At 48.3% G+C, this 15,938-nt stretch overlaps 2 protein-coding genes across 2 annotated transcripts in view; one reads left to right on the top strand and one right to left on the bottom strand.

Annotated features, from left to right (window-relative positions):
- Positions 1-590: 590 nt before the first annotated feature.
- The window catches only part of LOC149857481 (uncharacterized), a 29,328-nt gene continuing 13,980 nt past the window's right edge, over positions 591-15,938 (bottom strand). The window contains exons 3-6 of the mRNA XM_090063415.1: positions 6,528-6,669; positions 5,710-5,922; positions 4,787-4,924; positions 591-4,402 (exon numbers count right to left, since the gene is read on the bottom strand). Of these exons, the coding sequence (XP_089919541.1) occupies positions 3,157-4,402; positions 4,787-4,924; positions 5,710-5,922; positions 6,528-6,669 (1,739 nt within the window). The 3' untranslated portion in view covers positions 591-3,156. The remainder of the gene's footprint in view (positions 4,403-4,786; positions 4,925-5,709; positions 5,923-6,527; positions 6,670-15,938) is intronic.
- LOC149857482 (uncharacterized) lies at positions 11,389-12,973 on the top strand. The gene is made up of 2 exons (XM_090063190.1): positions 11,389-11,402; positions 12,265-12,973. Exons 1-2 carry the CDS (start codon positions 11,389-11,391, stop codon positions 12,959-12,961), a joined length of 711 nt encoding a protein of 236 aa, XP_089919316.1. The 3' UTR covers positions 12,962-12,973.

Below are 15,938 nucleotides of genomic sequence, written 5' to 3'. Positions count from 1 at the left end.
GCAGTACAACATCCTGCATGGGGCTATCTGATGAGACTTTTTTCTCTCTACCTGCCCAGCTCATTTTTGATACATAGAACCTCCCATTATGGTGGGTCACCAGGGACACTATTACATAGGGCTGAACAGGTTTCTTTCTTCGGGGGGTAAGCATGTCACAAAACATTGTTTGAGTTTTGTGATCTTATTCCTTTTACAGGAGGCTCTTGCAAGCAGCTTGGGCATTTGTGCTTTTTCTAATCTTTCTCCTTGAATCAATCCTAAAGGTATTGCTCTGGGGAAACAGGGGATTGATGTATGTGCTGGGATACCAGGAAAAACGGGCTTTATGTTGTGAGCATTTCTGTCCTAGGGCTGGTGCAAATGGTGCAAAGAAACAATTTACACTAAAAATATTTCTAGATTTCTTGTCACCTATTTGTCCTCCAACAGCATACATACCAGATGGGCTCTGACTTGTGTTAATTCTTGGCAAAGGACAACTGGACAAAATGGCTACATCATCTTTGCACCACAATGTAAAGTACTCCAAGCGGTTCTCCTGCCTCCTCGGGAGCCCAGTAAAGGAAACAGAGAAACTGGTTTGAAATTAGGAGCTTATTTTATTGGACCGAATTGCTTTTCTTTCTAATTGGACCCGATCCATTCAGTGCACATTGTTCAGAACTCAGGAGTGAGCTCTGGAGTCAGACTTTATTCACAATTCATTTCTTGCCAGCAAGAAAACACAGAGATAATAAATAGAAAGCTTATCATTGCAGGGGTGCCTGGAGGAAACAGACTAGATTGTGCACCTTATATGTGTGTACATGTGTTTGTGCATGACACACGCACACCCACAGCCACAAGCATGCACTCCCAGCTCCTGCTCCTAACCTGTTGAGTCATCAGAGGTGCATGTGATACTGTGCAGACAGATAAGCAGTTGCCCTCTCTGAATTGCCACTCGGACTGCACAAACAGGGTGGTTCTATATGAGGTGGGATGGGAAATGGTCAGGCACCCAGAAGCTCTGGAGGCCATGCATGTTTGGTGCAGGAAGCACAGCCCATTGCCCCAGGAGTGCTCAGGCAGGGGCAGGGGGTGGCGGCATATAACGATCTCTATTTAAATTACATTAAAATAGACTATTTTAAAAAAAATATTTCTAATAGTTATAAAAACCCCCTCCCAAGCCAGAAGGGCAGAGGGGGCTGCTGGCTGCCTAGACACTAAGATGTGCCCAAAGCACCCACTGGACTGTGGGATCTTGAGCTTTCAGGACATTGTCTGGCTTTTACAGAAAAAGAAGAGGGATGCATGCCTAGAGTCATGCAGGACCTCTGTGTCTGGCATCATTACAACCTAGACTAGTATGTCTCCTCCCCCAGCTGGGCCAGGCTCTTCTCACCTAGCACCCTCTCTAGCAGGCAAGGCCCAGCAACAACTATGATGCTGACACCTGGTTGCTGCCAGCCACAGAGCAGAGGCCCTGTCCTACAGCCAGTTGGCTGGGGCCGCTGCCATGCACACTGACAGCCTTCTTGTACTGCCAGTGCCATGTTAAAGAGGCAGGTACTGCCACGTGGATTCCATCAGGTACTCCTTCCCTCCCTTGCTAGAAAGTGGTTTCACAGCTGCCCTTGATGGCAGAGAGTAGGGCTGGTCTTGCTGAGAACCTTGGAATTGGTTCCTTGGCTGTGTGCAGAAGTGCGGAGGCTTTAGCAGTGCTCCAAGGGTACATGCTGTAAGCGGCCTTTGGTTCTCCCACAGTACTTGCCACCTCCAAAGGAGTTGTGGGGCAAAGCCCCCAGCACAGGGACCAAGTAGAGGTGGCTTTTTCTCCTGTATCCTGTAGCCATTAGGGCCAGGTCTGGTCTTGGAGCAGAGAAAGGCAACCCTGGTGGTTTGCCATAACCTACACTCCAGCTCCTATGGTCTTTTGGGTGCTGTGGCTGCTGAAGGGAGCCCGAGTGTAGGATTATCCTGAACCTGCCTGGTGCTCACAGGGGGTGGTTGGAGATGGCTCTGTTCCTGGTGGAGCAGCCCCTGTACTGGGAGCATTCTCCAGGCTGTGGTGGAGTCCCTTTGCATCCTCTCAGCCCTGAGGGAGCAAGGTAACCCCAAAACTCAGGGGACACGCAAGCCTGACTCTGGTGTTTGGCTATGATGGAGGAAGGAACACAGGCAGGCTTCTCACAAGAATGGGGTATTGCCTTCTACTTTTAAACCTTTGGTAACTGGCCTAGATTTACCCACACCTCAAGAGCAGGAGTGGGTCTCAGGGAGGAGTGCAGCTGCCCCTGAATCAGTCCCTAGAGGCTCACAGGCTGGGCTACCCAGTCCAAGTGGGGAATGGATTCTGAATTCTACCTGAGCTCAGGCTCCAGACCTATGGTTCAGGACTGGACAAGTATGGCCAGTGGTCCATGCATACTGAAATGTACCCTGCAGCAGCTCTGGTGTTTATTATGAGCCAGTGCCCTCAAAGTTGCCTCCTACTTGGCCAAGCTTGTCTGAGAGCAGACCTAGGGTTCCTGAAGGAGTTGAACACAGCCAGACACTAAGCTGAACATTCCTCCTGCCTTCGTCCCTTTGCAAATTCCAGCCTGTGTATGTGCCAGTGAGTGCTGCTGCCTTCTGCCAAGCAGGGGGCAAAAAAGCAACCTTTGCAGAGATCACAAGGGCTATACTTGCAGGAGTCTGTGAGCTGTCCCTAAACCAAGACTACCTTGCCTACTGCCTAGAGAAGTACCTGAGCAGACCCCTTCCCCAGTATGCTGTACTGACAGATCCTGCCCCAGGAGAGTACAGAGTAGCTGCAGCAGGTTGGAGGGGGCTGGCAGGAATCTGTGAAGACAGGGTCAGCCAAGCAGATGGTCCTGAACTCTGCACTGTGTTCTCTGTGCTGGGGTACCAAGAGCTCAAAGTGTATTCAGTGCAGGAATCCTAGGCAAAGGAAGGACAAGCAGGTGGAGCACGGTTTTCAGCCCAATGGAACTAGGACAGCAGCTGCTCTAGGGGAGTACAAGAATGAAGAAATGGAAGAGAACAAGAACAGCGAAAGCATGATGTCTTGCAGTCCTGCATCTGCCATGCCCCTGGCTTTGGGGCTGTTCTCAGTCACTTTCCTTCTCTCACTCAGTCCCTGGATGATGGGTGCTACATGTACAGCACTTAGATGACATGGCAGCAGTTGAACTGTCCCAGGGAGAGGAGGCTGTCCTTGGAGCTGGGCCTGATCTTGAAGGCCAGTGCCTTCTCACACAATGGGAACTGCATGATCCTGTCCCTCAGGCTTGCGCTCTTGTTCTTACCAGGATCAAGCTTTATCACATTGTCCACCATGGTTTCACTGCCCACAGTACCATCATTGTAGGAGCTCTCAGCAGAGTGCTTTGCCTGGTTTGAGGATCCCATCTCAGGGATACCATCACTTTTACTGGACTTGTCTTCTAGAGCTGGTGTCCTAGTTAAAATGGCTTGGAGGCTTCCTTCACCCTGAACCCCACAGCTTCCAGTAGAGTTGGTGCCAAGGTCCTCGCTGCTGTGCGGGTAGATGATCTTTTCTGCTTTTTCAGGAAACTCCTCAATGGTGCCACCTTCCTCTATTTTTGTGGTGTTGTTGTTGTCCTCCTGCTTCCCTGACCTGTCTTCAACCTCAGCCCTTTCCAGACCCATTCCTTCAAATCCCATTGACTCAAAGTCATGCCTGCCTTTCCAGAGCTCACCATCCCCTTCTCCAGCTGTGGTACCCACCAGCAGTGGGTCACTGGTATTCTTCCCAAGGCCCAAGTTAAGATTGGTGCCTGTGACTTCCCAGCCTGCATTTTGGCTTGCTGCCTCTTGTCTGGATTCTTTCTTGTCCACTGGGCTTGCTGACTGCTGGAGAGGTTGGTATGGATAGTTAGACCCTGTGGCTGGTTCACAGAGGACTGGCTTTGTGGCCCTCGCAGGAGAGCCTTTGTCCCCCTTACTGTAGACCATGGTGCCTCGGCAGAACAGTACGGAGACCTTGGAGGTCTGGAAATCTCTCATTTGCTCTTGGTTTAAGGAGGTGCTTTTCCTTTCTATTGTGTCAGGCTTTCCATCTTCCTCCTCTTCCTCTTCTTCCTCACAAATCTGCTGCAAAGCAGGGGTGCTCTTGGCAATGGGGGCATCAACAAGGGAGGGCTTGAGCAATGCTCTGATTGGCTGTTTATTTCCATGGAAACTGGCTGGAACTTCATCTCCATCCACTGTAGATAAGGAAGTGGACTTCCTTTCACTTTTCCCAGAATCCTTTCCAAATGCTTCCAAAGTGCTCTTAGTTGCTGGTTGGGGCTTAGGACTGGGGAAAACTGCAAGACTGCTTGGTGTCTCCATAAAGGGTGAAAGGTCACTGCTGTTGCCCACAGTGCTGAATGTGTCTGACAAGTTGGTCCTGAAACAGAGACAGAGAAAGAGAAAATGGCCATGAGTCCATCACATGAGTGAAAGATGCTTTCTTGGGGAAACCCCTGAGGCTGAAATCAAAAGGCAGCCTGGGGCAAAAAGGTGACCCTTGGTTCCACCTTGTCCATGGAGCTTGGACTGCTGGAGGCTGGAATTGCTCAACTCAACCCACAAAGCCTTGCCCCTTGTTTCCTGGGGCAGGACGTGAGTTTGTAGCCCCTCTGCTGGAGATGGAGCAGCATATGCAGGGGAATTGTATCGGTGAGATACTTCTGGCACACAGGCAGCTTGGCCTGTTCCAGTTGTGGCCCCAAAATCACAGCAGGACACACATCTGGCCTTGGGATCTGAGAATCCTAAGCACAGCACTCACCTGTTCTGGACCTGCTGGGCCAGGTTGTAAACCAAGCTGAGGTTGTGGCTCTGCTTCTCCTGTTTCTCACGAAGGATCCGCTCTGCCAGGAGGAAGTAGGTGGCTGTGATGTGGTTGTAGCGATCAGCCTCCAAGGCCCTAGGGAGATGTGAGGGAAAGATGAGAGACTCGCATCCCAAAAAGGCAGATATGCCTGTGGCACAGGGCACTGGGAACACACACTGGCATAATGTGTGCAAGACAGTGACAGTAGCACAAAGCCTGCATGAGGCATAGGAACAAGTTCAAAGCACTGAGCTCCAGGTACCAGACATGGCCTTGTACACCCCACCTATAGGGACCCCCATTTCTGCTTCCTTGCCTATGAGGAACACCCCCTCCACAATCTCTTCAGGAGATTACAGGCACTGGGGAACTCCCAACTTGTAGGATGCCCAACTCTATACCTCTTGGTGGGTTTCCCAGACCTACTTTTCCCCTGTGGGAGATGCCTATAGGGAACACTATCTCACTACCCTTGCACACAGGAATCCCCAGTCTCATTTTACCCCTGCAGGGAACACTTCCCCCCCGCCCCCCAACTTGTTCCTGTCACCTGCAGAGAACCCTATCCAACAACCCCACATGGCTCAGCCAAAGGCTTGATACCCAGCTGCTCAGAGAATGGGAGCATTGCAGGTACCTGGGACTTTTTGCTTCCCTGGACATAGCCTCATCATAGCATGTAAACAGCTACTTTTCAGGTGCAGTGAATTGAGTGCTACAGGAGGAGGATGAAAGGCTACTGCTCCACCCTGAGGTGAGAGCATAACCTTGAAATGGCCTGCAGTACAGCAGTTGTTTTGCCATGGCGAGGAAGTAGGTGCATTGACCCCAGTAGACACAGACGCTCCCTGCCCCATACTAGCCTACTGTACACTCACTCCTGGATAGTGTCTCGATCAGCAATGTTCCCACACGTCATGGCCTGGATGATGATGTCATGCTCCTCTTCAGATACCCGCTTGTGGGATGTGAGAGGGAGCAAGGAGCGGCTGGCTGGGGAGGGGTCCACACCCTGCAGCCATGGGTGGGTTTCGATCTGCTCCAGTGAGGCGCGTTGCTTGGGATCCCGCTGCAGCATCCTGGAAATCAGACTGCCAAAGAGGAAAAGAGGGAATGGTCACCAGGCAGCCCAGAAGGAATAAGCCCCGGGATGCTTCATTAAGCCACAGAAAGATTGGGAGCCAGATGGAAGCAACCTATCTGAGCCTTTGCATATGTGGGGAACCCACCAGGCTCTTGGTGGGTTGTTCCCATTGCTAAATGCTATCTTGGTTAGTTTACTACTCTACACTTTACATGTATTCCCACAGGCTTGATACCCAGCTGCTCAGAGAATGAGAGGGAAGCAGACCCATTGTGCCAGCTGCTGTACAGGCATAGCCAGAGGACAGGCCCTGCCCCAGGAAGCAGCTGAAAGTCTAAATCTTACTTCCTACTGAGTCCTGTCAAGTGTTAGCTCCCAGCTCTTGGCTCACTCCCAGGCAGCCCCACAGGGGGTCTGCCTGCCCAGGGAAAAGGGGCTGTGTGTGGCATCAGGGAACACCCTGCCACATGCTCTATATTCCACTGCAGATGGTGGCTCTGTGATGGGGACCCTGGCTTCCTGGGCACCAGGCCTGGGGCTTCCAGACTGCCAGGCACTTTGTTCTCTCTCCTCTCCCTAGCTTTCAGACAGAGTTGGGAGGGGGGTCCATACTCAGAGCACTGTGAGGACACATGTGGAGGGATCGTGTAGCGACAGTCCATGATCATGGTCAGTGTCTCACTGTCATTGGCCTCCTGGAAGGGTGGGTGGCCGCACACCAGCATGTACAGGATGACACCCAAGCTCCAGATATCTGTGAAAGGAGGGAAGAACAAACAGCTGTAGCAGCATAACTCCTCTGTGAATCTTCGACTTAGGCCACCAGCACAGTAAAAGCAGGCAGAAGGAATGGGACCCAGTAGGGCCAGGTTGAAGGCAAAAGCCTCAACTAGTGGAATGGAGATGTCCCAGGCACATGTCTGGATCTATTTCCTGACAGCCTCAGGCCCAGTCCTGGGGGCATGATGCACAGAGGGGTCAAAGGCTTGTGCACTAAACTGTGTGGAGACAGTGAGGGGCTCCCTGCCCTGGTCTCTGTACAGCACTTCTATGAATGGCTTGAACCTGCTGGGATAGAGACAGACATTCAAAAAGCCTGAGCCTGAATTGATTCAACCGTTGCAGGTTAGTCTAACCTGGCTTGGCTAAAATGGTTTGTAAGTGTACAGACTTCCCCTATGGACTGAAGAAATGCAGGCACATGCCTGCAGTGGCTCAGGCTAGAAGCAAGGGGGCGCTAGAGCAGCCCTCCCTTCCCTTCCACAGTGCTGAGCTGAGGGGGGACATGGTCAGGCCCCTGCTCTGATTAGGGAGGAGTTCCCCCCACCTCACGGCTCCTGACCAACCCAGCAGGGAGTTGATAACAGAGCATTTAGCATCAAAACCAAACCAAACCAAACCAAACCAAAGCTTCTCTCATTAGTTCAAGCTCTTCTTAAACAAACTTTTTCCAAGGAAGGAACAGAGGGACCAGCTGACCTATTGATTAGCTCCAAAAAGCCCTAAGCGGATACTGTCCTGTCTGCCTTTCACGTAGATACCTCTCAGCATTAGCTAGCATACCACATGCTGGCTCCAGTCTGTGCTGTGGGAGAAGGGAGTGGGGAATCCCTACTTGATCAGAGGGTGAGGGGGGAGGGGGCATAGGGAAGTCAGCTAGACCATGTTATAGCTGCCGTCTCTGCCAGAGCTCCAGCCAGGGAACAGAGGGGAGGGGCCAGCCCAGCTCTCTGGAGCAGAGAGCCCTGCCCAGGGCTGCAAAACATCTGGGATGCTGGGGGACTCTGGTTTAAGTTAAATTAGGAAGGGATCTGGGACAGACATTGCATAAACCAGTTTGACCCAAATCAGTTAAGTCTGATACTACATTTAACCAGGTTTATCTCACACTGGTTTCAGTCATTTTCAACCTGGTTTGTGTGCACTAAATGTCTGTTCTGTTACAGGTTTAAACCAGTTTCTGATCACTTAAACTGGTTTATGTGTAATGTCTGTCCCTAGCCATGATGCTCAGCTCATCAGCTCTCTTCAGCCCTTCTGGTGTCCTTGATCAACACATTGCTTGCACCCCAAATAGAACCTACCACATTAGAGGTGTAATTGTGTTGACCCCAAATGTGCTCTCCACTCTGGTCTGTGTCTCCCAACCATTTCCCAGACCTTTTAGAGATCATTTGACTATAAGGAGTTCACACTGTGGAAGCCCCTTGTTACCTGTCAGCTCCATGTTCTTGGGGAACCCTGACACAAGACGCAAACTGTCTGACTCACAAAGAATTCCCCCCCACACCACTCCTCTACCTAAACAGAAACTGATTAAGATGCAGTGAGAGACACACCTAAAACCCTCCAGCTAAGGGTGACAAGAATGAAACAACTGCCCTAGGTCTCATTTGCATCCAAGATGGAACAAGATGACCATTCATTTACATGAGAGATAGAGAACAGAAAGCCTGAAGCAGAGACTGCAGTGAATTCTGGGATCAGCAAAGCAGGGCAGCACTGCATGATGGGGAATCTGTGCTCCAAATGCTAATCAACCCTCACACCCAGCTCAGCATTTATCAGACCAGTTCTAATCTGGATTTACAAAGGATTTTTCCTCCCCACCCTGCCCCCACACACACACCTTTAAGCAGAAGTAAGTTTACTAGGCATCTCAGGCCGTACATTCCCCAGTCCCACTATGGGAGGCCTATTTAAACTTAATTGGCTACAACTCGGTTGCCGGGTTAGGGAATGCTGAGGCAATAGACCGAGTCAGAGGGGTATGGACAACATTTGAACAATGGTAAAGGGTTCATCACAGCGTCCAGCCCGTTGGAGCTCTGACCACAAGTGTTGTCATACTTTTCCCAAGATGACTGGTGGAAGTCCTCTCCACAACAGGTTATGAACACTCCAATAATTGCCTTAAGTCTGTTAAAAGACTATAGTAAGATCTGGAAAAGTCATGCTAAGCTGAGGCTTGTTCACAGCAAGTAAAAATCCCAAACCCTGATGCTGCAAGCTATCTACTGTTTCTGAAGACACCAGGCGATGTCCCATCAAGTATATCTGCTATCCATAGGAATGTCAAGCTGGCTCCTAAGTATGTGTTTCCTGAGTATCAATCAGTTTCCTGAGGTGTTCCAACCAGATAACCCCTTGTCAATAAAAAAGACAATTTGATTTACGCTATTGAGAATGCTTGAAAGAAGCTGAACTGAGGGTATAAAAATCAGTAAAAGAAGCAGCAGTGTGTGTGCTGACACCACCCACTTTCTTCTGGAGATGCTGAAGGAGGCAGATCATCTTCCTTCAAGGATCGTGCTGAGAACTTTAACCTGTCAGCTTTGCAACCCGAGTGCCTTGGACTGGTGAGATTGCAGCTCTCTCTCTCTCTCTCTCTTTTCTCTTCTTGCTCTCTCAGCACAGATTTCTGAACCTGAACTGTATTAGTTAAGCTTGAGCTGAGTTTCCCCAAAATACTTAGTGAAACCAGGGTAATACTTGAACTGTTTGTGTTTGTTTTTCCTTTGCATGTCTATTACTGCTAGTGCCATTGTATATTTCATATACCTAGCTATAAATAACTTTTATAGTCAAACTGGTGGTAACTTGGTATATTTTTCCTTCTTTACTACTCCTTTCCCACTTGCTCTGCAGCAACACTTCTTTTACCTAAGCTAAAGATCCCTGTGAAGCCCAAAAATACTGTGGGGTCTGCTCATTAAGAGGCTAAAAGATTGGGACGTGCTGAGTTTGAAACACATAAGGGGATCAGCTTGTACAGGCTGATTGACCCAGTTTGGCTCAGACGTGCCCTAATGAACTGAATGCTGGCCCATGAGGGTGTCATCTGGACACCCAGCCAGATTCAGAGGTATTCTGTTTAACTGTATGCTTGTGTCTGACTGTAGTTATTGTTGCTCTGATGAACTGATTCTTGACATATGAGGGTGTCAGCCTGTCCATGCTGATCAACCCGGCCAGGTCAAGCGTATCACGTTAATCTGTGTGTGTTTGTGTGTATGACTGATTTGGAGACTGGAGGAACCCAGCCCCACTGAACTGAGTGCTGCAACATAGCTCCATTGGGGGTGAGGGCCTGCAGAAGGGAGAGATACAGCTCCATATAGAAACACAAGTAACACAAGCAGCACATTAATAGAATTACCAAGACCCTAGCCCTAATAAATGAGCACACCCCAACATAGCGGGCAAATCTGGTAACACCTTATGCCCCATAGCAGCCTCCCTCTCTGGCAGCCCCTAGCCCCCAGCTGGCCCAGAGATTCTTGAGCCAATCTGACTGTAAAAGCCATTTGAAAAGACACCTTTCAGCAAAGTGGTTGCTGCAGGATCCATCCTTGTCAGCTCACACCAGGGTGGACAGGTGCCCCTGGAAATATTGGCTAGAGCTTAATGAACTGTTCTAGAGAGCCCACAGGGGAAACCCAATAATTTTGGAGAGACTGGTTTGGACCTGGATTGTGGTGCTGGGCCTGGACAAGAGCACAGCTCAGTTTTATTCCTATAGGGAGCTCATCTGCAGAGATTTTCCCTCTCTCTGTACAAAAAGGGTTTATAAAAATCCAAGATATTAAAGGAGGAAGGATGCCTGTTGGAGGGCAGATGATATCTTTGGAACCCTTTCACCAAGTGATATCAAACTTGCAGGACAAACTCTCTCCATGCTTCTGATATGGCCTTCAGTTTCTGAGGTCATCTGCTTAGGCACATCTGTTTTTCTACACAGCAAGAAACCAGCCTTGAACAGAGATTGCAATGCAATGTTAGCTGTGGTGCAACTCGCAGTGCCCCATAGTAAAGGGCTGATTTTTAGGTTTGGGCAACTTTTTAAATATTTTATTTGACAACAATTGTAGATTCAACTGTATGAGATGACTTCCTAGTACAGTGGTGAGGGTACTCTCTTGAGAGGTGGGACAGCTGGGTTCTTGATCCTGCTACAATTAGCAGGTAAGTGCACCTTGCAAAGTGGAACAGCATCAACAAGAGATTGAGAGAACGCCCTCTTGAACAACATAAAATCTCTTAGATCTAACCACCAAACAGTAATACAACCAGCGAAAGGAGGAGCCATAGTCATCCTTAACTGTGAAGACTACATAACAGGAAGCCAACAGACAACTTTCTTATACCATGTACTATAAAGAACTACAAGAAGATCCTACTCCCCTTTTTACCTTGAAACTCAAAAATACCATCAAATCATTTCCATCAGAACTACAAGGAAAACTACAGACCTTGATCCCCCACCCACTACCTAACCCAGGGACTTTTTACATATTCCTTAAAATCCACAAACAAGAGAACCCTGGCTGACCTATAATATCCAACCATGGAACCATACCTGAGGAAGACGAATGACTTGGATGAGGGCATGGAGAGCACTCTATCCAAAGTCACAGATGACACCAAATTATGGGGTAAAGTAAACACACTAGTGGGCAGGGAATTAATCCAGATGGATCTGGACAGGTTGGAGAAGTGGGCAGAACAGAATAGGATGCAATTCAACAAGGACAAATGCAAAGTGCTGCACCTAGGGAGAAAAAATCACCAACACACTTACAGGCTGGGAGAGGACCTTCTCAGCAGCACTGTAGCAGAAGGGGATCTCAGAGTAACAGCTGACTCCAGGGTGAACATGAGTCATCAGTGTGATGAAGTGATCAGTAAAGCTAATCGTACTTTATCATGCATTAGCAGGTGCATCACAAATAGGTTCAGGGAGGAGATACTTCTCCTCTACGTGGCACAGGTGAGGCCACAGCTGGAGTACTGTGTCCAGTTTTGGGTGCCATACTTCAAGAGGAACGTGGATAACCTTGAGAGGGTCCAGAGGACGGCCACTCAAATGGTTGGGGCCCTGCAGGTAAGGCCTTACAAGGAGAGAGTGAGAGACTTGAATCTTTTCAGCCTCTGCAAGAGAAGGCTGAGAGGTGATCTTGTGGCAGTCTACAAATTCATCGGGCCAGGGGGGAGTACAAAAAGGGATAAGAGATGCTCTGTTTACCAGGGCACCCCTTGGAGTAACTAGAAATAATGGTCACAAACTGACAGAGAGCAGATTCAGATTAGACATTAGGAAGAAATTCTTTATGGTAAGGGTTGCCAGAATCTGGAATGGGCTTCCAAGGGGGGTGGTGCTCTCTCCTACCTTGGGGGTCTTTAAGAGAAGAATGAACAAGCACCTGGCTGGGGTCACTTGACCCCAGTGCTCTTTCCTGCCCGGGGCTGGGGGTTGGACTCGATAATCTGCCGAGGTCCCTTCCAACCCTACTATCTATGAAATATCAGGTTTCATCAAATCAATCCTAAAACCACCTGTCACCCAAAGAGCGAGTTTTGTCCAAGACACTGCAGATTTTCTATGGAACCTTAAAAACATAGGCCATCTTCCCAACAACACCCTCCTAGCCCCCATGGATGTTGCCAGCTTATATACCAACATCTCACAACAGGATGGCATCCAAGCCTGCCTTAGATACCTACAAGAGCAAGATGATAACTCAGAGTACAGACCCAAAGATATTACTAACCTTATATACTTTATTCTCCCACACAACAATTTCATTTTTATTGACCAACACTTCTACCAGACCATGGGCACAGGTATGGGCACCAAAATGGCCCCACAGTATGCCAATCTTTTTATGAGCCCGCTGGAAGAAGAATTCCTCAAGGACTGCATCATCAAACCCTTGCTATACATAAGATATATCAATAACATCATCATTTGGATTGAAAACCTGAAGTCTCTTATTGAGTTCCATCAGAAATTCAACAATCATCATCCCTCCATCCAACTACTTCTTGAATACTTCAGCACCGACATCTGCTTTTTAGACATGATGATCAGTATCCAAAATGGTAAAAAATACAGACCATGTTATACAAGAAACCCACAAACCAACATACATATCTGCGCAGAACCAGCAATTTCCCTAAACACACCAAGAAAGCTTGATATACAGCCAAGCCCTCAGATACTACTGAATTTGCACTGGGAACACCTGGGATTGCCACCTCACTAATCTTAAAAAGGCTTTCACTCAACAAGGACACAAGTCCAGAGAGATAGATCACACATTTGAAAGAGCCACTTAGATACCACGTGAAGAATTGCTGAAGTACAGAAGAAATCCCCCCACAAATTGCACACGTATGACATATCATCCCTCCCTCAAATCCATACATAAAATCCTAGAACAATTACAATCTATCCTAGGAGACCCTATTCTTAAAGAGATCTTCTCAGAACCACCCATCCTAGCCTTCAAACAAGCACCAAACCTCGCTAACCTCATCACCAGAAGCAAACTTCCTCAGGCCCAGAACACACTGAATGGATCAAGACCATGCCATAACAAGAAATGCAAAACCTGCCAACACCTCTCCACCACCCCACAATCACTACACCCCACAACAGAGCCATCAGCATTCCCAGATCTTACAGTTGCACCTCCAGAAATGTAATATATCTTATCCAATGCACCAAATGCCCTGATGCAAATATATGTAGGAGAGACCAAACAACAACTGCATACCAGAATGAATGCACACTGGAAATCTATTAAAGACAAAGAATACCCACTTACCTGGGGAGGCACATTTCTCACAAGAAAACCACTTCCTCTCCAATCTCTCAGTTCTAATCTTCAAAGGGAACTTACAAAACTCTTTTAACAGACGAGCCTACCAACTTCACTTCGTCAGCCTCCTGGACACAAAAATCATGGACTAAATATAGACATTGGATTTATGACACATTGTAACCTGCCTGACATCTGACTCCCTAGATACCTTTCCAATATTTACCTGCTACGTTCATCCCTACCTCCCCTCCCCCCCCCGCCACCTACTGACTCCTCAATTTACATCTTCACTGACTGGCTTTCTTGTATACATACCAGCCCAGCCTCTGGCTTCTTAACTATTCATTCCATCCAGGAAAAGCACACACCAACTGCAGATGCTTCCTCAGCCTGACAAAGGGTTTTTAAACATGAAAGCTTGCTAAGAATTTTTTTCCAACTATTTAAGTTGATCTAATAAAAGATATCAGATTCACCCAAACAACTGTGTCTGCCTCTTGAACAAAAAGCACTAGTGGAGGCAGAATGTGGTTTAAATCCTTGCTCCCGATGCTCAGAGAGCAGCCCTAGGCTGAATTGATTGAGTCTTTGCAAGTTAGACTAAGCTGCAGAGATTAAAGTGAGAAGCAAGTAAACAGACATTCACTTTTGGTTCAGGAAATGTAGCCACATGTCTTCAGTGGCTCAGGCCGAAGGCAGGAGGGGAGGAGGGGGCACTAGAGCATGCCTGCCAGCCACTGCCAAAGGGAAAGGACTGAAGCTCCAAGGCTCTTCCCCCCATCCCTACTCCAGCGGAGGGGGTGTGGTTACACCCCCTGTTCAGGCGGGGTGAGGAAGCAACAGCCTGAGAGGGATTGCCCCCCCCACTCCACAAACCCCAGGGGGCCCAGGGCAGGGGTTGTGGCCACATCCCATGAGTGACTGGTGCTTCCTGAATCTGGGGGGGCACCCACAGATGCCTCCAATGGTGGCAGCCCTGTCAGGGGGGGCACCAGCCCTACTGACAGCTTTGGGTGTTGGCATCAGGGGTGGCACTGACCCTGTCAGGGGGGCATGTGCACCCCCATGCACCCCCTACATCCCCTGTTCTCAAACATGTTCATGTGCTCTGGTAGACTAGATGCTGCTGAAGGGTTGGAGCCTTTGCAATGTGCCTGCCCCTTTAAAGTTGGGGAAAAGCTGCCATCTGATAACCCCAGGAAACTTGTCTGCATTTTACCAGCTCCATTTTATCAGCACTTCAACATTCCCCTTTTCCTCCACAGCTACCTATCTCACACCTATTGTCTCTCATTCCCTCTGATCCTTACTGCCACGCATTAGCATTTTCACAGACCTGCATTTTGAATGTTAGCTTCTATTCTACCCAGGAGAGCACACAAACACCAGCCCCTCCAGCCCCTAATAACTATGAAACTAGAAACCCTCCCTGTGCCTGAAGAAGGGTGTTTGTGCCAGAAAGCTTACAAAGAACATTTTTTCCTACTATTTAGTTGGTCTAATAAAAAATATCACATCTGATCTACCCAAAGAACCAAAGCTGTTTCTCACACTGCCTCTGTGGGTGGACACAAGGCACTGAGATCTGACTGCTTGATGTAAGTTCAAATGAGAGTGGATACAGAACAGGACAGAGGAAACTGGCTGCAAGAGTTGAATGAGGGCAGAGAAAAGATTAAGTAACATTGGAGAAGGGTATAGCTTTGAGGGACAGAATATTTGAAGGGAAAACCTTTGGCTGGATGGAACAAAAGATACAGTGAACTATTTTATTTGAATGTCAGTAATGAATCTAACTTGCTACTGTAGCTACAACGCAAGTTCAGGGTTTGCTGCTGGAACAGAGAGCCAAGTTATCCATCTCCACCCCCTTCTCAGCCAGCTTTCACTGCTCCCACTATGGAACTGGGCCAACCCTGCTCTGCTCGAGCAGACAGCACAGCCCAACCCAGGGCTACAAAGCATCCTGGGATGCTGGGGGGGCTGAGATTTAATGTAAACCAGAAAGAAATCTGCGACAGAAGTTTCATAAACCGGTTTGACTTAAATCAGTTAAGTCTGATATTTCATTCAACCAGGTGCATTTTAAACCAGTTTCAGCCATTTTGAAACTGGTATACTTCTGTTGTGTTACAGGTTTAAACCAGTTTCTGATCACTTTAACATCACTTTGTGTGTAACTTCTGTCCCTAGCCCAACAAATTATAGTTTTAGTTTCACTTTGGTTTGGCCTGTGCCAATTTTTATTTTGTTTGTTCGGGGATTGAATTGAAAAAATCAATTGCTCGCACAATCCGTTGCAGATATCACCCTGCCACTGTGGTCAGAACATCCCTAAGATGTTAGAGTAGGGCCTTTGCTAAACTTTGTGATATTCCCCATGAGTATGTGTGTAACCTGAATCGTCCCAGGCCTG

The sequence above is a fragment of the Crocodylus siamensis genome, chromosome 9, assembly GCF_052110815.1.
Source record: "Crocodylus siamensis isolate JL-2025a chromosome 9, ASM5211081v1, whole genome shotgun sequence".
Classification (NCBI taxonomy): Eukaryota; Metazoa; Chordata; order Crocodylia; family Crocodylidae; genus Crocodylus; species Crocodylus siamensis.
This window is presented reverse-complemented; position numbering and strand designations above follow the sequence as displayed.